Source organism: Cnephaeus nilssonii, assembly GCF_951640355.1.
Source record: "Cnephaeus nilssonii genome assembly, chromosome: 9".
NCBI lineage: Eukaryota > Metazoa > Chordata > Mammalia > Chiroptera > Vespertilionidae > Cnephaeus > Cnephaeus nilssonii.
This window is the reverse complement of record NC_137080.1, coordinates 84,448,075-84,471,685: the sequence shown is the minus strand read 5'-3', so window position 1 is coordinate 84,471,685 and position 23,611 is coordinate 84,448,075. Positions and strand designations below refer to the sequence as shown.

Below are 23,611 nucleotides of genomic sequence, written 5' to 3'. Positions count from 1 at the left end.
GAGTTTGTCTCCCTTCTGTTTGAAGAAAAGCCATGCGCCCATGCGCCCAGCCCACTTCGCGCGTGCCTCCGTACCTCAGCTCTCCAGCGTTTGCACTCCCTTCTCTTCTTAGTTGTAAATCTACCACTCAGCCAGCTTTCCCGTGGTTCTGGGTGGTAGACGTTTTGTTTTTTAGTTGTATTTTTGAAATTGTTGTGCGAGGCGGCAGTTTAGTTGTTTAACTTTGCCGCCATCTTGTTGTTGTTCTATGTCTCATTTTTTAGTTCAAATATGTAATCCCTTATCTGCTCTTTTAAAACTGACCTGTTATGCATATAAGCATAACCCATGGACACAGACAGTAGGGGGGTGAGGGCATATGCTGGGGGGTAGGAATGGCCAGGGAGAGGTCAATGGGGAGAAAAGGAGATATATATATATATAATACTTTAAACAATAAAAAAATTAAAAAAAAACTGCAGGGTAAGATATGTACACATATAATACCTTAATAAAAAAAAAATTGAGAAAAGCAGAAACCAGTTTGGCTCAGTGGATAGAGCGTCGGCCTGCGGACTCAAGGGTCCCAGGTTCGATTCCGGTCAAGGGCATGTACCTTGGTTGCGGGCACATCCCCAGTAGGGGGTGTGCAAGAGGCAGCTGATTGATGTTTCTCTCTCATCAATGTTTCTAACTCTGTATCCCTCTCTCTTCCTCTCTGTAAAAAATCAATAAAATATATTTTTAAAAAAACACACAAAAACAACTGACCTGTTATGATGTACAACTATTTACAGCAGTAAGAATTAATAATGAACAGTGGGGACAACAGCCATATCAGCTGTGTTCTGGAGGCAGTAGAGTATAATGTAAAAAGCGTAGGCCTTGAGGTAAGCAAGACCTAGGCTCTAGTGATATTGAAGGGCAGTATGGCATTATGGTTTCCAGTGCAGGCTTTGGAGTCTGCTTGCTTGGGTTAGAGTCATAGCTTTGCTAACCAGTATTAGTAGCACAAACAGAGATAGGACACCTTAGGGTGAATGTCATGGTCTCTACAGAACTAATGGGTCTTGGAGACAGAAACTACAGTGGCTACTCAAAAGAAATGTCACTCATTTAATTAACAGGTTCCCTTAAAAACAGAGCTGTAGTCTCCATAGGAAAGAAAGTCATCATAACTGTATTAGAATAGGATGTAAGAGATTTTAAATAACACATATGTGTCACACATCTTTTCACTTATCCTTGGGACCAAGAATTAGTGAAGAGTATTGAAAAGAGGGTGTTGCAACAGCTTCAACTATTTGTAAGACACAGTTCTATGTGACTCCCTGGTAAGAAACACATTATCAGGAAATGCTTTAATATTTTCCAGAGCAGCCCTGGCTGGTTTGGTTCAGTGGATTGAAAGGTCCCAAGTTCGATTCCAGTCGGGGGCACATGCCTGGGTTGTGGGCTCAATCCCCAGTGGGGTGCATGAGGCAATCGATCAATGATTCTCTCTCATCACTGATATTTCCATCTCTCTCTCTTTCTCTCTCTCTCTTCCTCTCTGAAATCAATAAAAATATAAAAAAAAAAATTTCCAGAGCAATTAGAAGAAAACAAGCAGAGTCATTGTTTTAGGACATTGACTATGTTTATAGGTTTTATGCACACATTTCTCATTGAACACATTGTTCCGGCTGTTTCCAAGAGCCTCAACACTTCAGGTATTAATTACTCTGATGAGAAGATCAGGGAGGAGTGTCTGAAGTTCTACAATCAGGCAGGCCCTGGGACAGACTTGGGTCCATATCTAAGCACTCTCAGGCCTAGTGACCAAGGAGACTAGGAAGCTTAGGGATCATCAGAACCAGACAAAGAGAATCATGGAGATGAGTTATCTGGAGGTAATGGGGAAAACTGTGAAAGTGAGTGGGTGCTGAGTCAGTGGCCACAACTTATTTCCAGTATAAGGTCTTCAAGAAGATTCAATAGTCCCTAGAAGGTTGCCTGATTTTTTTTTTATTGTCTAAAGTTTTACATATGTCTCCTTTTTCCCCGATTGAGCCATTCCCACTCTCGAGGGCAAGCCCCCACTTCCCCAGTGTCTGTGTCCATTGGTTATGCTAATATGCATGCATACAAGTCCTTTGGTTGATCTCTAACCCCAAGGTTGCCTGATTTTTTAATTAGAAACACTGTCAATTGACTGCTAGTATTTAGATAGGAACTTCAGATATATCCAAATATGATACAGAATAACAAAGGAATTAGAAAAAACATAGAAAAGTAGATACTCACTGTGCAGCAGAGAGTATATAATGCATAGCAACATCTCCAAATAAGACCATTAAGGGCTTCCGGTCTTCCAACTTGCCCTAGACCCAATTTTAGGGAAACAAAGGTAATAGAAAAACTACATTATTAAAAGCCTCCAAGTACTAACAACTTCTTACCTATCTAAGCAAATATACTGACTTCATAATTTCTCTTACAGCCCCCAGATTGACTGAACACTAGAGCAAAGCCAGCTTTTTAAAACCTAATCTGGATAAAACATATTTTTAAATGTGTTGGTCAACAGTGCTGAAATGAAAGATAAATAAGTTACAGCTGATGATAGCATTCCTATGGAGAAAAGAATCATGGTCCCTATTGTTAGTCAAGACAGATAAAAAGCCAGTGTAGCCATCATCTAAGATTTTTTGACATAAACACTGAGTTTTAAACTTTATTTCTTAAGTGTGAAGAGTTAAGATTCACAGCTGTATCGAGAAGTAAGTAGCCTGACAGACCTCTGTATATTCTGCCAATAAATCCCTGAAATATTGGCTAACTGTTGTCCAAAGGGGTTGAAGGGCCCTAGCTGTTTTGGCTCAGTGGGTAGAGTATCAGCCTGCAGACTGAAGGGTCCTGGGTTCGATTCCAGTCAAGGGCACATGCCCAGGTTGTGGGCTTGATCCCCAGTAGGGGGGCATGCAGGAGGCAGCCGGATCAATGATTCTCTGTCATCATTGATGTTTCAATCTCTCTCCCCCCTCTCCTTTCCTCTCTGAAATCAATAAAAATACATTTAAAAACAAAGGGGTTGAAGACAGGTAGTTAGTTGGTGTCAAGGAAAAAACAACACTCAAACCTTTAAATGTCTTTCTGCCACAACAATTAAATAGCCCCCTCAGAGATTTCACGGATAAAAGTCAGTTTGAAGTGGCAACTTACTTTCCTGCTCACTGCAATGAGAAGACACTCAGCTGCTCCCAGCTGGAGCTCCTGCTCGTTGAGCAGCAGGCACAGTACCTCCAGGAGCCTGCAGTTCTCCGCAGTGATGTGACTCATGGACACCCAGTCAATGTAGCCTGCCAGAGTGTTTAAGGCTGCAACTCCTACTCGACAGTTTGCTTGAGCCTGAATGAAAAGAAATAACTTTTTGACCATTAAGTCCTCACTCACAGACAAGAAAGCAGTGGTTATACACCTGAGCTCCTTCTATTTTCTAATTCCAAAAAGAAAATGACTTTTAAAAAAATGTACTCATGTAACAGTCAAATGTTTTTTTCCTGATGAACACATTCATTTTTCAAACACCGGCAGTCTCAATATATCAATAAGACCATATTGATATGTGAGTCCATTATATTTCCTACAAGAAATCTCAAATATTGTAATTTTAACTTCCTTCCACCTTAGCTCAATGATCAAATAAACCAAGGCTGAGGTCACCCTCCACTAGGTGGATACATCCTGTACCTGAAAGCCTCAAAGAAGTCTCCTTCCAAAGCCACAAAGAGCTCTTACCTTTGGCTCCTGAGAATTATCTGTCTTCTGAAAGAAAAGAAGTATAAGGATCCAATGTTTTTAATGAGCAAAAGGCTATGTAATAACTTTCCATCCCCATAATCAAGGTCCTCAAATAGATTCTCAAATATAGACTCAACTTTCAATCTTGGAAAGAATACAACTTTACTAGGAACACATAACTGATATTCCTCCTAAGAAGAACGGTTACTTTACTTTTAGCAATATGACAAAAAGTTAGTATTTAAAGAGTTTACACAAATTTGTTAGAACATTAAGAGCCACAAAGACAGTTTCAAAGCACATGATTTACAAAGAAATACAACCAAAAGATGAACAATAAGGTTCAATATTGCTAGATGAAATAAATACAGTTTAAAACAAAGTATTAGCATGTTTTTTTAAATTAAAAAAATAAAAAGACAAATTATAATTGGCAAAGGTATACTGAAATGATGTAATGCTAATGGAAAAAAGCAAGAAACAAAATTAAATCAATATAGCCTGGGGAGGGGGCAGGAGCGGGAAAGAGGGGATCAATGTGGGGGAAGGGGACATCTGTAATACTTTCAACAATAAAGATAAATTTTAAAAAATTAAATCAATACAATTTATGACCACGTATGGATGGACATATAGGGAAAACATGTACACAAAAATATTAGATGCTAAACAGATCAAAATAATGTCTGTTCAGTAAACATACAATTATGACTGATTTTTTACCTTTATATCCCAATTTCTGTAAAAATATTACATAATGTTTATAATTTACAAGTATATAAAAATAATATTGTCCTGAGGAACTTCTGGAATTAAAATTAAAAGTTGAAGACTGTTAAAGGAAAAATAATACAAGCAGGAATAACAACTTCTGAAATACCTAAAAACTTACCACCATTAGGACTATAAGGAACTTGTTTTACAATTCCTTTTCTCAATTATAAAAAGTATTTTCATAAAGAACAAGTATTAAGCCTTCATTAGCAGTGTTCATGTAGATGTGTTAATGGGGTAGAACCCTCTCACCAGCATCTACTAATGCTGCCCAAGGAGGAAAAGGGATCCTAGTGACAACAGCCAAGTCCAGCCTTTACTCTCCACTCCTACAAATCCTTCATTCCTGTTTGGATCCTCCATGCCCCTGGGACCAGTGCAGGAGCCAGGTGATGGGACAGGGAAAGTGAGCCTACTCATCCCATCAATGTTTACCCCTTGTTTGGAAGACACCAATTGGGAAGGTGAAGGGATGGAAGCAGAGAAGCAACTACAAGCAAACTGAGAAGTTCGAGGTACAAGACATGGCTCTTGGTGTGCTCTGGTCCTGGGCACAGTGGTAGCACAGATGAAGAAAACTGAAAGTGGGGCTAAAAAACACACACTACAGTAGATGTTTCTAACTTGTGTCAGATTATCACCAATAATCTGTTCTGGCACGTTGGCTAGATTTCTAGGACAACTAAGTATTCATAATTTGTTCTCCTCCTAGGGATTGAATCTCCCAGGGAAACAAAAAAGAATACCTCAATCACCCTCAATACACATAGGGTTTTAAATGCAAGTTTATTTCCTTGATATTTTCTTTTGAAAAATCTTGGGGAGAAATTTTTTGGGAAAAAGTCCACTCTCGTAAAAAGAATGGGGCTTGAATTCTACGAAAACCATTTATTAGGGGGTCTTTAATAATTACCCTCTGAGCCTTGGTTTTTCTTATCTGTAAAATGGAGACAATATTTTCTGACTCTTAGGGTTGGTTTTGAGGATTAAATAACATATAAAGTACAAACAAGGACAGGGTGGGGCAAAAGTAGGTTACAGTTGTTTTGGAAAATAATTAATAAATAATAATACAAGAATAAACTCAGTTTCTGTACTCGAAACTATAAACCTACTTTTGCCCCACCCTGTAACGGTATATACTAGGTATTCACTGTTAGTTCCTCCCCACCAAAACAGTTCATAGCACCTTCTCCCATTTGTGTTAGTGTCTAGTGCTTCTCTGAAAACAGACCAATGAAGCTGTTAGAGGTATAAAAAAAATAACTAATATTTAATTCAACCTATTTTGTGAAATAAGTACATATGAGAATTCTAGATCAGGGTTTTTCAACTCAGTACTTTTGACATTTTGAGTTGGATAATCCTTTATTGTAGGGGCTGTGTATTATAGAATGTTTAGCAGCATACATGGTCTCTACCCACTAGATGCCAATAGGAATCCCTACTGTGACAACCTGGGGGGCTAAATTGCCCTCTGGTGAGGACATTATGTTAGATTAACTTTTATACTGCCTTCTTCTGAAGGCTCTCTGCTAACAATGAAAATGGTTAGAAACAGAGTACCTGGCTTGCCCTTTTCTGCAGAAAGGGACAATTAAAATTAAGAGTAATCCTACCTCATCAGGAAGAACAAAATACCAAGAAGCATGTAGTCAAGATTAATAAAACTTGGCAGTTTACACTACAAATGGGACCAACACTAAATGAGACCTTAAATTTTAACCAGGATACCACCCTGACCTATTAGATATCTGGGCTTTCAAATATTAAGAATTAACCTTCATTTTTATACTATTTAAAAAAATTTCTCACTATAAAAGGAATTATTTTCCCCCCAGTACATATGGAAACTCCCTGACCTGAGTTTCTTAGAAAATCAGTTTTTTAAAAAAAATCAGTTGTTTTTCCTATCGCTTTTTCTTTTTTGCTCATAAAATGGCCTCTTCTTTTGCTGAACTAGACACCTCAGTTCCTTGTTCATTTGAACTTTAAACAAACAAAAAAACACTCATTAAAAAACACAACTTCAGGGAGGTGGGATATTCCTTACCACTTGCCGGTACTTGTTTACATTTTCCTGCAGTGTGTTAAGTAGAAAACTGAAGATCCTTTCCATGTTCTGGGTTAATGTTTGCTGGATGTCCCTTCTTCTTTGAAAGGGCAGTGTATGAAAGGTCACTACATCCTCTGCCAGTCTCAAAAGGATGAACATCACTAATTCTGTCTGTGTTTCCTGCATTAATAGAAATAAGCTAGTTAAATTAAACATCTTTTCATTATAAGTTTGCCTAAAGGCTCTTTTCTGTTGACAAAACAAACAAATAAACAAAATCCCGCCCTGCCCTGACTGGATGCTCAGTTGGTTAGAGCATCGTCCCAATAAGCCAAGGTTGTGGGTTCAATCCCCAGTCAGGGCACATACAAGCAGCAACCAATGAATGCATAAGTAAGTGGAACAACAAACCAATGTTTCTCTCTCTCTCAAATCAATAAATAAAAATAAACCCCTGAAGAACAACAACAACAACAAAAAAATTTGGTACTGCTGTATTTCATACCCCTTGTTTGGAAAGAGTGTCCAATTCTATTAGCATGTCAGGCCAGTGCTGTGGCCACTCCCGCTTAATCATTTCTACTACAATTCGAGACAGAACATCTTTAATATGATTCTCCTCTTCTAAGATGTTCAGTGTTCCCTGAAAAAGAACAAGAGATATTAAGAGGTCTGCAAAATTGAATTCAAGGGAAAAACTGGGCCATAAAAGTGGGAAAACTCATCAAGAGGCAGGCTTTTAAACTAAACAGAATAAACCAACCTGTTTTCCATGTCTGAGTCACTTGTCCTGCATTCTTGCTAATTATTCTCCCCACTTAAAGCTTAAGTGAGGGTTGCACTAGCATATAAAATGGCTGTCACACAGAGTAAGGAAGACATCATGGTTCTCCTTTAGAAACTGAAGAGAATCTCATATTGATTGTTTCATTTTGTAAGAAAGCCAGGGTGGAAGAATATGAAATAAGGAATACATTGAGGGGCTGAAAATTGGAGATTTAGGAGCCCTAAATATTTTATCAATAGTTCTAGTATTAGAAAACAGAAAGACTACTATTGGGACTCTCCTTTGTTTGATATCAAGATTAATGATGCCCTGGCTGGTATGACTCAGTTGGTTGTAGGGTCGTTCCAAACACCGAAAGCTTGTGGGTTTGATTCCCGGCCAGGGCATGTGCAAAGGCAACCTCTCAATGTTTCTCTCTCACACATCTGTTTTTTTTTGTTTTAAAAATATATATATATTTATTGACTTCAGAGAGGAAGGGAGAGGGAGAGATAGAAACATCAATGATGAGAGAGAATCCTTGATTGGCTGCCTCCTGCACGCCCCCTACTAGGGACTGAGCCTGCAACCCGGGCATGTGCCCTTGACTGGAATTGAACCAGACACCCTTCAGTCCACAGGCTAACGCTCTATCCACTGAGCCAAACCAGCTAGGGCTGGTTTTTTGTTTGTTTGTTTTTACCAAGATTTCCCACAACTAGCAAAATACAAATCCTAAGTTAATTAATAGTTTTGAAGGGAATGTTTTTTCCTATTAAAGGCACCAGACTTTGGGGATGAACAGAGGTAGAGATTCCACTTTTTATGACCTTTGTAAAAAAAGAAAAAAGGCTATGGATCTTAAACATGTTTAAAGTCATATTCTAATTCCTGGAACAAATTCATTCTGCCTATTTTTACTATCATACAGTGCATTTGTGATGAATTATGATTTCTTGTGATGATGGTTTTTTTTACCTTGAAGGTAACATTTAATATCATACAAAGCATGCTAACCTATGAGGAACCAGTGAGTTTTACACAAATGCTACATTGAAGAAGTCACTCTGTCTGAACTACCTTAGAAACACAAGTCTTCCAACCAACCATTCCTTACATTTTCAATCAGCTCCATGACACTGTTCTTCAGATAGACCTTCTCCAATCGAGACATGCTGTTCCACCGAAACCTGGCCACCAAAATTTATAAAGTCAACAGAACAGTCAACATGAAAAGTCTTCTCTTTATGAGACTAGGTTTGATTCTTGTGTTAGATTATGTTGGCGATTTCACTAAGAAATTATGCTTTTGATCTCATATGCTTCAAAGAACAGACAAAACAGTCCAAACTTAACCAAAATGTTAATAACAGAAAAGTTCTTGGGAAAGAGTTTTATACAGGCAATGGTCCATTAATTGGAATCCACAGAGGATTTGTGCACAGATCAGCTTTCCCCTTGATTTTCCTGACAGACAAAAGCAAATGTATTTACCTGGGACATCTGCAACAATAGAGTTGTTTTTTCTGAAAATACAATTCTGATATCACTAATTCCATTTTTGTGATGATTTACAAAGTCTTTTCTAAAAAAACTTTGAGGTCTGCTGGCATATAGTAGGAACTCAATAAATGCTGGCTGAATGACTATCAGTTAATATTTGTAAAATGCTTAGTATGTACTATGCACTTTACATGGACAAAGAAACTGAAGAAGAGAAAGGTTAAGTCCTGAATGAGAACAGCATGAGGTTGGGATAACCTCTAGAGGACCAATCCTTTCTTCTTGGGGATTGTTCTTTTCTGCTCACCTATAGAGTATCTCTATGAGTTATGTAAGAAATAAAGATTTGCTCTCCCATGGGCTTCAGTGGTAACACCCGAAAGCTCCTTACTTAACAACGTGTTCCAGGATCTGAAGGCCAAAATGTCTGACGATGGCAATTTGTGTTTTCTCAGCCAACCTCAAGCCACAGGGGACACAAACAGGGCACTTTTCTTTAAACTCTTCACAAAACTGAAAGAAGAAAAGTTAACATTTACCTTAGGAGCCAGGAGTAGGGACTAAAAAAGCACCATCTTAACTCAAACCTGAGCTATATTTTTAAGATGCAAAGTATAGCTCAATATTATGAGTAAAGACTGATAAACATTCCTTTCGCTTTCATAATTCCAGATATCCCATGCAATATCCAACTAATGTTGGAAAAAAAAATCTGACCTAAAAGACTAAAAAATTATGTTAAAAAAAATTACATTCTTCCCGGCCAGTGCAGCTCAGTGGTTGAGCATTGACCAGGTCACGGTTTGATACATGGTCAGGGTCAGGGCACATGCAGGGGGTTGTGGGCTCAATCCCCAATGTGGGGCGTGCAGGAGGCAGCCAATTAATGATTCTCTCTCATCATTGATGTTTCTATCTCTCTCTCCCTCTCTGAAATCAATAAAAAAATATTTTTAAAAATTATGTTAGAGATACACCCCTGAAGTATATAGGGGTGAAACAACAATTTCTAAGATTTATTTGAAAAACTTTTGGTGGAGGAGTAAAGCAATTTATTTGAAAAACTTTTGGTGGAGAATAAAGCAAATGTAAAATCTTTATAACAACTGAATTTATGCAATGGGTATACACAAAACAACTGCAGTATTCTCTCTACTTTTGTATCTATTTTTAATATTTCATAGTAAAAAACAAATACAACCCAACTGTTTTGATTGCAAATTCCGTGGCATACATCTACATACTGTAAAGTTTCCTGTAAGTGATACTCATTGTACATCACTTAAACTATGTACAGCACAAGTATTTTTTTCCTAATGGTTATTTTATTTCTCACAGCCCACATACATTGTCTGATGCGGGAATATGCTCATATTACAGTAGCATCCCCACCTGTATTAGCATCACAAGTCAGTCCCTGCAGCACAGCCCGGTACTCAAGAAAACTACTTTCAGGAAATCAAAGTGCCCTTGTATTTTAAAATGCAAAGTAAGTGGTGGAAGTTCATCTTTGCGCAAAATAGCCCAAGACTGTCACACAATAAAAAACATGAGGACGTGTGAGAATTAGCCCAAAATACCAAGACACACAAGAAGGTAGGGAGGGGTGTAGCGTTTTAAGTAAAGGGGCACTATGGGGGCTGGAGCTTATTTAGGGCGGGTCAGGAGTGGGCTAGCGGGGAAACATGTAGTGCAGGGGAGACCATAAAGAATGTACGTAGCTGGCGTTGAGTACGGGATGGACACGTGCGCCAGGGGAAGGCGAGGAGATGTGGGGCTTGGGGGAGTAAGTGCAGCCAGCTGTGGAAAGGGTCTTGGTGCGAACACCCGTGAACAGAAGTGGGGACGGGGAGAGGAGAGGGCAGTGGGAAGGGGTGGTGAGAAAAGACCGCCAAAAGCAGCCAGTGACCAGGGAGTCCGGGAAAGGGGCAGGCGAGGCGAGCAGAATAGGCTGGGAATGGGAAGAGGCGCGGAGGGCGGCGAGGGAAGGTCCCTCCGGGTTGGGGAGGGAGGTCCAAGGGCCACGTGAGCAGAAGACAAGCAGGGTTATGGGCTCAGGGAGGGTCTCGGGGCAGGCCCGGGGCGCCAGACCCTAGCTACCTTGAGGGCTTCCAGCCGATAGCGCTGGGTGGAGCTGGGGTCCATCATGACCGTCACCGCTTTCACCAGCTGCTCGCACAGCGCGTTCACTTGATCCATCGCCATGGCTACTGCCACGCGCCGCGAGAGCGCACTAGGGCTGGCCGGGAGCGCAAGGTATAGACAGCTCCCTTGCCGGGACAACGCGCTAGTACCGGGCCGCGGAGGGCTGGGGGTGGTGGGGGGAGAGCAGGAGGAGTAGCTGACGCTCTGGCGGGGAAAGAACCGGCGCTGCACACGCGCCCAACCCTCCACTGCGCACGCGCCGGCGGAAGTGGCGGCTCCCTTGTGACGGTTGCCCGGCGGTGGGCGAAGCGGGGGACGGAAGAGCTGTGGTGCGCAGGCGCGACAACGCCCTTCGCGGCGGGCGCGCAGTCTGTATCTGTCAGCGGGGCTCGCGGTGGAGTTCGTCGGCGTTGCCAGAACCCGCACGGCTGTGAGGGCCGCTGCCCGGGCAAGGATCCTCGGCGACTCTTGGTCCGTTTCTTCATCCTGACGGGGATAAACCTCTCGATACCGGCTGACTTGCTCCCGGAAAGGGGGCAGATACTCGAGACCTCTTCATCTTCCTCTAGACACCGAGCCCAGCGTTCGCGGCGTCCCCGGTTGACAGTTTTGCCAGGTGTTTGCCACATTGGTAAGAGGATTTGGGAACTTTCGGCATCACTGTGAACAAACTTTTCGTGTTGCTTTGGGGACTGGTTGATGATACAGCAGTGGCTGGTGACAACACCGGGCCAAAATGACATGAAATAGAAATACATACAGAGAGATACGGGCCTGGTATTCTCCGAGAGGAGTGTGTGTGTGTGTGTGTGTGTGTGTGTGTGTGTGTGGAGGGGGGGGGACGGGAACTTTGTCTCTATCGCTCTTAGACCCCCCTCTTCACTTGTACTCACTCTCCTTGGATGCATTGTCACCTGATGGGCACCAAACTTGTTTTGTACCGATTGGGATAAGTCGAGATGTTTAAAGATTGCAGTGGAAAGTTTGTGCAGTTTTGATCATTGGAAGTGCTACATGACTACCCTTATTCTGAAAAGAGGGTTTTGGCAGAGAGTGTGTTTCATTTTGAAAAGCTCTTGCTTTCTCCAGCAAAATACCTGACCTGTTTAAACGTCAACAGCATCGTTATCTGTTAAAAGTCTGCATACCAGTATTTGTGTTTGCATATTCAGTCATGTGTTTGCTGGACTTACAGCACTGCCTCCTGCTCATCCTCTCCACTTCTGGGATTTGTGTCGAATGTAGTGCGTGTATCTACTATCGTGCGTACCAGGTGTTTTCTTTGTGTGTGAGAGAAAATACATTTACTGTGTCTATTCTGGCATCCGTCCCAGTGCTACGCAAAAGGCACTTCAAGGTAAAATGATTTCTGACATGTTATGGTTTTAACTTAGAAATGTTTAAAGCATCACCTCCTGCCCGTTTGGGGCACGTAGAATTGATAAGGAATTAATGCCTTAGACACTCTGATTTTATAAGTTCATTGTTTTCTTTCCACTAATCTTGCAGTTTGTAGTTGCATGTTACTTTTTTTCAAGATAAATGTTAATTTTTGACACTTTTTAAAAAGAATACAGTTGAGTGCTTACTCAACTGTATAACCGGTGTTTCTCATATTTAAATCATGTACTTGAGGTCAGTGACTCTCAATCTTTGCTGCATATTAGAAGTGCCTGGCAATTGGGGGAAAAGGAGACATATGTAAAACTTTAGACAATAAATTTTTTTTAAATAAATAAAAAAAGAACTGCCTGGGAAGTTTGTAAAAATCACAACGCCCAGGTCATATCCATACCAATTAAATTAAGATGTCTGGTGCTGGAAGCCAATATCAACCTTATTTAATATTCCTAGGTGATTCCAATCTTCAGCAAAGTTGGGAAGCCATTTCATTAGTTTACACTCCTTATTCCAAATTTCTAACATTGTTAAATGATAATATTAGTCTGTACCCACTATCGAGTATATAAGGTTTGTTCTTCCAGTCTACTATCCAAATGGTAGGTAGTATTTTTTCAGAAATTTATGTGAATGAGTAGAAAGTCACCATTAGAACACTGAAAAGTTATTGTTGCAGCAAGATTCACTGATGAGTGCTTAGTGGTTGAAAGTTTGAAAAAAACAACCCAGGATATTTGCCATCTCAAAATAGTAACTTTACAGTGAGAAACCTGGCGAACACTCTCTCAATTAAATGATCATGGTTAACATCACCAATAATAAGACATATTGACATTATGTACCTCCCAATATGATACCCTGAGAAGAGTACATAACTTTTGTGATATTCTTGCCCAAAATGCATAACTTCAGTCTAATCAAGAGAAAACATCAGACACCTAAATTGAGAGATATTTTCAAATTAACTGACTCTTCAAAAGTGTCAAGTTCATGAAAAACAAGGGAAAACTGAGGAGGTGTCACAGATTGGAAAAGACTAAGCAGACATGATGACTAAGATTGGATCCTAGAACAGAAAAAGGATATTAGTGGAATAACTGGTGAAATTCAAGTAAAGTATATAGTTAAATATTACACCAATGTTCATTTTTTTAGTTATTATAAATGTGCTATGTAAAACATTAACATTAGGGGAAACTGGTTATAGAAGTACCCTACTATTTTTGCAAGTCTAAAATTATTTCAAAATAAAAAGTTAAAGAAATTCACATGAATGCTATAATGCTATATATCATCTTCTGCTTTTCTTTCCCCTGAATTTATACTTGAGACTTATCTATGAACTAGGTTGTGCATTGTGGTTTTAATTTGCATTTCTCTTTGACTAATGATGTTGAGCTCATTTTCATGTGCCTGTTGACTATTTGTATACTATCTTCTTTTGTGAAGTGTTCAATTCTTTTGGGGGATGAGTATTTTTAAAGCTTTTAACACTTATTACCTTCCTAAAATTATACCAATTTATTATTCTCCTTCTAGCAGTAGATGAAAATGCCTGTTATATTCTTGTTAGTTTCCATGCTCTCATGCTCATGGTAGCTCAACAGTGGAAGAATGGAAATATAACTGTCTATAAAATATTGTCTTACAGAAAAATGGCTAATGGACAGGACCGGGTAGTTGCTCTAGTGGACATGGACTGTTTTTTTGTTCAAGTGGAGCAGCGGCAAAATCCTCATTTGAGGAATAAACCTTGTGCGGTCGTGCAGTACAAATCATGGAAGGGTGGTGGGTATGTATCATAGTTATTGTTGTAACTGTCAACTACTGTTCTAATCTGTAAGAATGTAATGCATAGGACTATGCTAGGGATTTGTGAGATGTCTGAACTGCTGTGTTTGAAATCAAATAGTGACATCTGTGGCCAAAAAGTTTCTACTGTTATATGTATAGCCTATTCATGATAAATTCTAATTATTTGTGCCTGTGTCAGGTAATATCTTTCTGTTCCTTTCTGTTGGTAACTTTAGAATAATTGCAGTGAGTTATGAAGCTCGTGCATTTGGAGTCACCAGAAACATGTGGGCAGATGATGCTAAGAAGTTATGCCCAGATCTTCTACTGGCACAAGTTCGTGAGTCCCGTGGGAAAGCTAACCTCACCAAGTAAGAAGGAAAGATGATTTGAGGGGAGTGGAAGGGTTGGAAATATTATTCCATGAGGCTAGGAACTGATTTTTCAAATTTGTCTTGTGTAAATAACATCTGAAAAAGTTATCTTTGGTTGGCCAACTTTTCTATGTGAAATAAAAATAGATTCTGATACTGTATTTCAGGAACAGTTCAGTCATTATAACCTATAATAATTACTGCCTTGATACCCTTTCAGTTTCTTATTTAAAAACTAGAGGCCTGGTGCACGAAATTCGTGCACGGAGGGGGGTTGTCCCTCTGCCCAGCCTGTACCCTCTCCAATCTGGGACCCCTCGAGGGATGTCCACTCTCGAGGGATGTCTGACTGCTCATTTAAACAGGCAGTCGGACATCCCTCTCACAATCCAGGACTGCTGGCTCCTAACTGCTTGCCTGCCTGCCTTCCTGATTGCCCCTAACCGCTTCTGTCTGCCAGCCTGATCACCCCCTAACCACTCTGCTGCCAGCCTGTTTGCCCCCAACTTCCCTCCTCTGCCGGCCTGGTCACCCCTAACTGCCCTCTCCTGCAGGGTTGATCACCTCCAGCTGCCCTCCCTTGCAGGCTTGGTCCCTCTCAACTGCCCTCCCTTGCAGGCTGGGTGCCTCCCAACTGCCCTCTCCTGCTGGCCATCTTGTGGTGGCCATCTTGTGTCCACATGGGGGCAGGATCTTTGACCACATGGGGGCAGCTATATTGTGTGTTGCAGTGATGATCAATCTGTATATTACTCTTTTATTAGATAGGATAGAGGCCTGGTACAGGGGTGGGGGCCAGCTGGTTTGCCCTGAAGGGTGTCCCAGATCAGGTGGGGGTTCCCTTGGGGTGTGGGGCAGCCTGAGTGAGGGGCCTGTGGTGGTTTGCAGGCCGGCCACGCCCCCTGGCAACCCAAGCAGAGGCCCTGGTATCTGGAATTTATTTTCCTTCTACAATTGAAACTTTGTAGCTTGGAGCGGAGCCAAGCCTGGGGCTCCCTCCAGGCCGGCAGCCATTTCTGTTGGGGTTATAATTGAAACTTTGTTGCCTTAAGTGGGTGGGCCCGGCCAGGGTGTGCAGAAAGCTTTGCTTCCCCTGTTGCCGGCGGCAGCCCTGGCCTGCTCTCTCAAGCTCCAGTCTGCCGCCATTTGTTTGAATTTGTTTACCTTCTATAATTGAAACTTTGTAGCTTGAGTGGAGGCTTAGGCCTGGCAAGGGCAGGCGGAAAGCTTGGCTTCCTCTGTTACCTAGGAAACCTTGCTCTGTGTGGCTGTAGCCATCTTGGTTTGGGTTGATTTGCATACTCGCTCTGATTGGATGGTGGGCGTGGCTTGTGGGTGTGTCAGAGGTATGGTCGATTTGCATATTTGTCTATTATTAGATAGGATGTGTTGTTATACTTAAAACTTAACATCAAATTATATGTTCTCAGGCCAAGTCTGAAGTGTTTGAAGTAATTAAATTGACTGTGAAACTAAGAGTTTTTCCAGAGAAGACTTAGTCAAACTGACATTCTAGTGCAATATCAAGAATTATTTGCCAGATTTAAACAGTCTCAAAGGAGATTACCTTCTCTGCTTTTGAACTGAGCTGTCTCTTCCCAAATTTCAGAAGGTTAGCCTTAGAATGGGAGACATGTATAGGCATAGCCAAGTTAGAGGTAGGTATAAGCCCAAGCCATTATAATAATCCTAATAGTATGCATTGAGCATATGTCATATGCCAGGCACCGGGTTAAGCTCTCCATAGGCAATGTCTCTTAAATCTCACATTGCTATATGATATGTTTTAGTAGTACTCTCCCCCCATACACACACCCTTCCACACACAGACAGGAAAAGAAGTTTAGAGACATTAAATAAGTTCATACAGCTAAAAATTAGAAGACTGAATTTTTTTCTCTTTCTGTATCCACATTCTCACACTACACTATACTGTGTGGTGTGATGTGTAGGGATCATGCCTTGACTTGAGACTTGAGATATTCCTGAATTCACCTATGAATTGGAAATCTAAAGGTAAAATGTCATAGCCAACCACACATTGAAGTTATCGCCAGAAAAGATAGATTTGACCGGAGCTTAATACTTTAACCCTAAATTAGAATTAATTTAGCTAATGGACATAATGTAATTTCCCAGAAATATAGTTGACTTCAGAGTGTGATTTTAAAAAGTCACATGCCACCAGCTTTAAATTTTTTGAGCAAAGGCAGTTTTTGAAAAATTAGCAGAGAATTTAGAGGCCAGAGAATTATTAAGACATGTTCCCTGACCAGGAATAGAACCATGGTCTCCTGATTCATGGGTTGACGTGGAGCTCTCTTTTTTATTTGAGGTCTGACTATCCTCTCTCCAGCCCAAATAATGACTGAAAGAAAAAAAGCTGTCTTTCTCTAATTCTTTCATTTGAGAATGTTTTAGAACAATAATTATACCAATTTTGATAGATGTTTTGGTGAAGTGCAAATATTTTCATTTTTATGATAAATAAAATAGGCTCAACTGGAACAAAGAACTTATTTAAATTCCATAGCAAGTCTAAAGCAAAGAAAACATCCACACATTGCCTAGAAAACTAGCTACATTAGCCAGAAAAGCTGCTTGTTAGGATTTGAATAGACTGTATATGGTGAGATTGGTATCCCCTAGCAGAGGATGTCTGCCTGTCCAGACACATTACCACATTCTAGGAGCTTATCTTCAACTTGATAATTTGAATGTTAGTATATTCAGTAGTGCTTGGACTTTATTGGCTCTGTGTGTGTGTGTGTGTGTGTGTGTGTGTGTGTGTGTGTAGCGATAACCAGCTCACATGTTAATCAAACTGAAATATAAAATCCAGCCCTGACCAGTTTGGCTCAGTGGATAAAGTGTTGGCCTGCGGACTGAAGGGTCCCAGGTTCAATTCCAGTCAAGAGCATGTACCTTGGTTACGGGCACATCCCCAGTAGGGGGTGTGCAGGAGGCAGCTGATCTATGTTTCTCTCTCATTGATGTTTCTAACTCCCTATCCCTCCCTTCCTCTCTGTAAAAAATCAATAAAATATATATTTTTAAAAAGAAATATAAAATCCACATGTCACTTTGCTAGTGTATAAATAAAAATACCAACCTGAGAAAGACAAGATACTTGGGTTCACTAATCAGTGCAGTGTTCCCTATAAGTTACCTCTTATTTGAAGACAAAAGTCGAAGCAGAATACTATGTGGTGGATATATGAAAATAACAAAAGGAATAGTAGATGATCATAGTAAAATGGTTTCTAGTTAAACTAGTTTGAAGCATTTCTTTCCTCTTTAGAGAGATACTTGTTACACAGATATGTTCATGGTTTAGATGCTTTCTACCTTGGTGTGCTAGAGTTGCACTATAAATGTTTGCTTCTATGGTTCTTTTTCCTTGCTTTTGCTATTGACCATCTTCTGCCTTATTAATTGGGTTACTATCTAGTCTCTGACAAGCCAGTCTTCTCTTTAAGGAGATCTTACCCTGATTATATATATTATTATTCTATGATGAGGGGGGTATGGGGCCCACAGTCTCAATGTTGCCTCTATTTATTTTCTACATGTACAATCCTTATACTTCTTAGGTACCGGGAAGCCAGTGTGGAAGTGATGGGGGTAATGTCTCGTTTTGCTGTGATTGAACGTGCCAGCATTGATGAAGCTTATGTAGACCTGACCAGTGCTGTACGAGAGAGACTGCAAAAGCAACAAGGTCAGCCTATCTCAGCAGACTTGTTGCCAACGACCTACATTGAAGGGTTGCCCCAAGGCTCTACAACAGCAGAAGGGACAGTTCAGAAAGGTACTTCATAGCATCATTTGCTTCTGCTTCCTGCCTTTGGAATCTGCTTTGCTTGGCCACACTGATACTTCTTGGATTGATTGAAAGGAAACTTAAACTACAACCTGAATGAATCACAAGGACTCACATAGAAGGATATACAAATTCTCTTATCATTCCAGGTATATGGATGTTTAAAAGCTTGGAATCTGTATGAAATCAAAGTTTCTCTTCCGATATGACTAGGGCAAGTTAAAGTTATCCATAGAAGTCTGACTGAGCACTTCCATCATTTTGCAAGTTAATTTATATTATTGTAACTTGGTTTCTTTATAAAAAAAAAGAAGGGTGAATTTTTTTTTTTAAGGGAGACCTCAAGTACTGGGAGTTGAATCACTCAAAATTTCTAATCAGTTCATAGCACAATGTCAATGAGCTATGCAAAGGCCTCTCTCATTTTATTTTACTTCTTTTTCCCTTCATTGTGATTTCTCCCACTCCCTCCTGACCTCATACACCCTTTTGCACCTACCAATATATCAGTATTTGGCATATCTTCTTAAGTATGTATATGTCTTTATAATTATACAAAATTGCTTTGTGTATGTGCTTTTTACATTTTTGCTTTTTAATTACAGTATAGTATTGTATTTATAGAGCTCAATCTTTCTCTTTAAAAAAAATTTTTTTTTTTTTATTTCAGAGAGGAAGGAAGAGGGAGAGAGAGAAACATCCATGATAAGAGAGAACCATGGATCGGTTACCTCCTGCACACCCCCCACTGGGGATCGAGCCTGCAACCCGGGCATGTGCCCTGACCGGGAATCAAACCTGTGACCTCCTGGTTCATAGGTCGATGCTCAACCACTGAGCCACACCAGCTGGGCCTCATTCTTTTTCTTAATTTTCTTTCAAAATTAAGAAAATGGTTGATTTTATAGCTCTATCTTGTATAGCTGTGTGTTTTTAGAGAGAAAGGAAGGGAGAGGGGTAGAGAGATAGAAACATCGATGAGAGAGAAGCATCATCAGCTGCCTCCTGCACACCCCCTTCTGGGGATCTAGCCTGCAACCCAGGTTATCTACCTGGCAAAAATTTATAATTTGCATGAACTGCTTTAAAAAGAAAATGTACTTGGTGGTTAAAAGTATTTTCTTAGACTAGAATAAAATTAGGGTAATAAAATATTTGCTTTTGTGGTAATATTAGATTATGGTGGTTCTAAATACCAGACCTAGAGAATCTGGGTCTTACATTTTTAATCAAATATTATGAAAAGGGAATTCTGTGGGATCTCCTAGATCTTCTAGATACAGAAATAATTCTTTCTGTATCTAGAAGCTTTCAACAGGGTGTTCAGACATTTTTCATAGACATTTTCTAGTACTGTTGATCAAGGCTATATTCAAAACAGTGTATCTATTCTCCCCTTCATTTGTAACATGTACTTTTAGAACTACTATTTTGTAACATTGTTCTTATTCAGAAGAGCTCTTTCACTAAAAAAAAAAAACACACTTTAAATATTGGACATTTGTCAAAAACTGTCTGGATACAAATGTAACAAATTAACTTATTGGGGGTAAAAATAAGGCAATCTGTTATTACTTATAGAAATAATACAGATTTCTCCAGAAAAACCTCCAAGAGAGTTTAGCTTATTTCTAGTTACAGTGGTGAATTTGCCATGGGTTTCATGTTTTCAAATAAGATATGCCTTTAACATGTTGTGCTGAAGGGTAGTAGAACTATCTAGGGAAGCCTGTGGGAATAACCATTGAGAAATTACTTTATTCTCTGATCCTGATATAGGAGAGTTTATCAAGCTGGAGTCTGCACATCCTTTAGTTCTATAGGGAAAATACAGTGGACAATAAAATTATGCCAATTAAAAGGCAAAGTTGTGGTACATAACCATTTGACGATGAAACATGTCATGATTTCTTTTTTGTTTGTTAATCCTCACCCAAGGATATTTTTCCATTGAATTTTAGAGAGAGTGGAAAGGAAGGGGAGAGACAGAGAAACATCGATGTGAGAGAAAGCCATCAATTGGTTGCCTCCCGCACATACCCAGATCAGGGCCAGGTCAAGCCTACAACTGAGGTACATGCCCTTGACAGGAATCGAACCTAGGACCCTTCAGTCTGTGGACACTCTATCCACTGATCCAAACCAGCTAGGGCATGATTTCTTTATTATTCTAGAACCAGAGTCAGAAATGTAATGATCATAATAAGGAAGGTTGTCTTTGGTCTTAGCTTTGTGTATCACATTCTTTTAAAAAATATGTTTTTTATTTCAGAGAGAGGAAGGGGGAGGAAGAGAGAGATAGAATTGTCAATGATGAGAGAGAATCATTGATCTGCTGCCTCCTGCACATCGCCTACTGGGGCATGTGCTCTGATGGGGAATCCAACTGTGACCTCCTGGTTGATAGGTCGATGCTCAATCACTAAACCATACCGGCTGGGTGTGTGTATCACATTTTATTGTGTAGCTTATTTTTTAAATAAACATTTGAAATTTCTTTTATAATGCTTTAAATCATTGGTTCTTTATGTGTTTTTTTTTTTGTTTTGTTTTGTTTCGAGGGCTTCATACCCTTTTGAAAATCTGTTGAAAGCTATGGACTCTTGCTTGTCAGAGAAAAACACAAATATACACATAAGACAATTTAGTGTGCAGTTTTCAGTAGATTCACAGATCCTCTGAAACCCACACACCTCAGAATAAGAACTGTTACTATAAATTACATTGTTTTTTAGCTAAAACTTGTTGAGCAGCTCTCTGGCTGATGATGGAACATATCTTTGTCGGTGGTCAAATATTCACTCAAATGGACATGCTCCTTTTTTTTCTAGACTTATCTAGATAAGTCTAGAATTTTTATTTAAAATGCCAGTGTTGCCCAACCAGCATGGTTCAGTGGTTGAGTGTCAACCTATGAAACAGGAGGTCATGATTCAATTCCCGGTCTGGGCACATGCTGGGGTTGCAGGCTCAGTCCCCAGTGTGGGGTGTGCAGGAGGCAGCCGATCAATGATTCTCATCACTGATGCTTCTGTCTCTCTCTCCCTTCCTTTCTGAAATCAATAATATATATATATAAATATATATATATACACACACACACATATATATTTTTTAAATGACAGTGTTTATAAAGAAGTCTGAGGTATCTGTTGCTTTAATGTGGCCAGTTTAAATATTAAGCTTTCAGATGCAGTGATATTTATAGAGTTCAGAATATTGCAATGTCTAGTGAATGGCTTATGATTGCATGTCATATTCCTCCGTCTTCATCTGATGTGTATAACAAAAAAGCTGATAACAGAAATTAGCTGATCTAAGTGCATATAACCTTTACCATCCTGATTCTTATTGGGTTCAAAGTTAGCAGTCCTGCCAAGCATGCTGCATTTTCAACTTTGTATTTTCTGTTTCCGAAATAGTTATATGTGTGTGGAAAATTTAAGTAGTAGGATTATTTAAAAATAGTACTAAAAATGGCCAGAGTAAAAAATTTCCCTTTAGGACCGTTTTGTAACTAGTTTGTGTTCACTAAGGAACTCATTTGTCTTTCCTCCCTTTGCTTGCTCTTAATTCATTTCTTTCTAAACACATATTAAATAGCTTCTGAATGCATATGACATGAAACAGTGATGTATTAATATACACTATCATAAATAAACTGTCAAAGGTAAAAGTTTTGGAAGTTAAGAGTCCTTGCTCACTTTGAAGAAGCAAGTTGCCATGTTATGAGAGGGCCTTTGGAGAAGGCCCCATGGCTAAGCTCTGATTGCTGCCCTCTGCTGACAGCCAGCAAGAAAACAGGGGCTCAATCCTACAAGCTGCAAAATGATAAATTTTGCCAACAACCTGATGGAGCTTGGAAAGCACTAATCAGCTTTCCAAGAGATTTATTTCTCTTTTGTAGTTATGGTCCCTGGAGTTGTGGAGTCTAGCTAGAGGTTTATCAGTCTAACCCTGAAGTTTTGGCACAAGTCAGCAACGCTCACTCTTTTGCCTGTTCTATTCAACACTGTACTGGAAGTACAAGATGGTCCATTCAGGACAGAAGAGGAAATAGAAGGAAAAAGTAAACTTCCTTTGCAGGTGACATTACCATGCTTATAGAAAACCCTAAAAAATCTACCATCACCAAAAAACACCACCACCACCACCACAAAAAAACAACTAGAATAAGTGAGATTAGAACGGTTACAGGGAAAAGGCCAATTTAAAAATCAATTGCATTTCTATATAATTTTAAAATGAGAAATTGACATTTTAAAAGCAATATTGGCAATAGTATTAAAATCATGAAATTATCAGAGATAATGTTAATAATACATATGAAAAACTAGGTCAGTGAAAACATCACTGAGCATCATCCTATGAACCAGGAGATCACGGTTCAATTCCTGCTCAGGGCACATACCTGGGTTAGGGCTCGATCTCCACTCTGGGGCGTGCAGGAGGCAGCCAATCAATGATTCTCTCTCATCATTGATGTTTCTGTCTCTCTCCCTCTCCCTTCCTCTCTCTAAAATCAATAAAAAAAAACATATTAAAAAAAATCACTGAGAAATTAAAGACAATGAAATCAATGGAGAGAGACATACTATGCTCATTGATCAAAAGACTAAATGTTATCAGAGTTCGTCTCCCCAACTTGGCCTACAGATTTATTGCATTCCCTTCCAAAATCCCTGTTGGATTTTATAGAAATTGACAAATAGATTCTAAAATTTGTATGGAGCCCTAGCTTGTTTGGCTAGTGACTAAAGCGTCAGCCTGTGGACTGAAGGGTCCCGGGTTCAATTCCAGTCAAGGGCACATGCCCAGGTTGCGGGTTCAATCCCTAGTAGGGGGCGGGCAGGAGGCAACCGATGAATGATTCTCACTGATGTTTCTCTCTCTTTCTCTCCCTTCCTCTCTGAAATCAATAAAAATATTTTAAAAATGTATATGGAAATACAAAGGATGAGGAATAGCCAAACAACCTTGAAAAAGAACTAAATGGAAGGCTTATACTATCTGACTTAAAGATTTAATTATAAATTTACAGTAACTAGAGCAATGTGGTATTGGTATCGGATGAGAAGGCCCCATGGCTAGGCTTACAGATAAATGGTGCAGAATAGAAAGTACACAAATAGGTCCCCTCATTTTTTGATCAATTGTTTTCCACAAAGGTACCTAATAGGAAAAGGAAAGTTTTCTCACTTTAGTGAGTATTT

At 39.8% G+C, this 23,611-nt stretch overlaps 2 protein-coding genes across 5 annotated transcripts in view; one reads left to right on the top strand and one right to left on the bottom strand.

The window, feature by feature from the left end:
• XPO5 (exportin 5) overlaps window positions 1–11,227 on the bottom strand; it is a 58,579-nt gene extending 47,352 nt beyond the window's left edge. For 2 of the 4 annotated variants that reach the window (XR_013813973.1, XM_079780375.1), the window contains exons 1-8: window positions 10,962–11,226; window positions 9,253–9,374; window positions 8,476–8,548; window positions 7,098–7,235; window positions 6,590–6,772; window positions 3,760–3,786; window positions 3,184–3,369; window positions 2,266–2,342 (exon numbers count right to left, since the gene is read on the bottom strand). Coding sequence is in view for 3 of the 4 variants with exons in the window: in XM_079780375.1 (XP_079636501.1) it covers window positions 2,266–2,342; window positions 3,184–3,369; window positions 3,760–3,786; window positions 6,590–6,772; window positions 7,098–7,235; window positions 8,476–8,548; window positions 9,253–9,374; window positions 10,962–11,066 (911 nt within the window). In the remaining variant the exon portion in view is untranslated. Of the gene's footprint in view, window positions 1–2,265; window positions 2,343–3,183; window positions 3,370–3,759; window positions 3,787–6,589; window positions 6,773–7,097; window positions 7,236–8,475; window positions 8,549–9,252; window positions 9,375–10,961 lie in introns of all 4 variants that reach the window. The other 2 variants (XM_079780377.1, XM_079780376.1) reach the window with 2 other exon arrangements.
• A 122-nt stretch (window positions 11,228–11,349) lies between these two features.
• Window positions 11,350–23,611, top strand: part of POLH (DNA polymerase eta) — a 29,076-nt gene continuing 16,814 nt past the window's right edge. Inside the window, exons 1-4 of the mRNA XM_079780378.1 lie at window positions 11,350–11,637; window positions 14,059–14,199; window positions 14,438–14,572; window positions 18,169–18,386. Coding sequence (XP_079636504.1) covers window positions 14,063–14,199; window positions 14,438–14,572; window positions 18,169–18,386 — 490 coding nt within the window. The 5' untranslated portion in view covers window positions 11,350–11,637; window positions 14,059–14,062. The remainder of the gene's footprint in view (window positions 11,638–14,058; window positions 14,200–14,437; window positions 14,573–18,168; window positions 18,387–23,611) is intronic.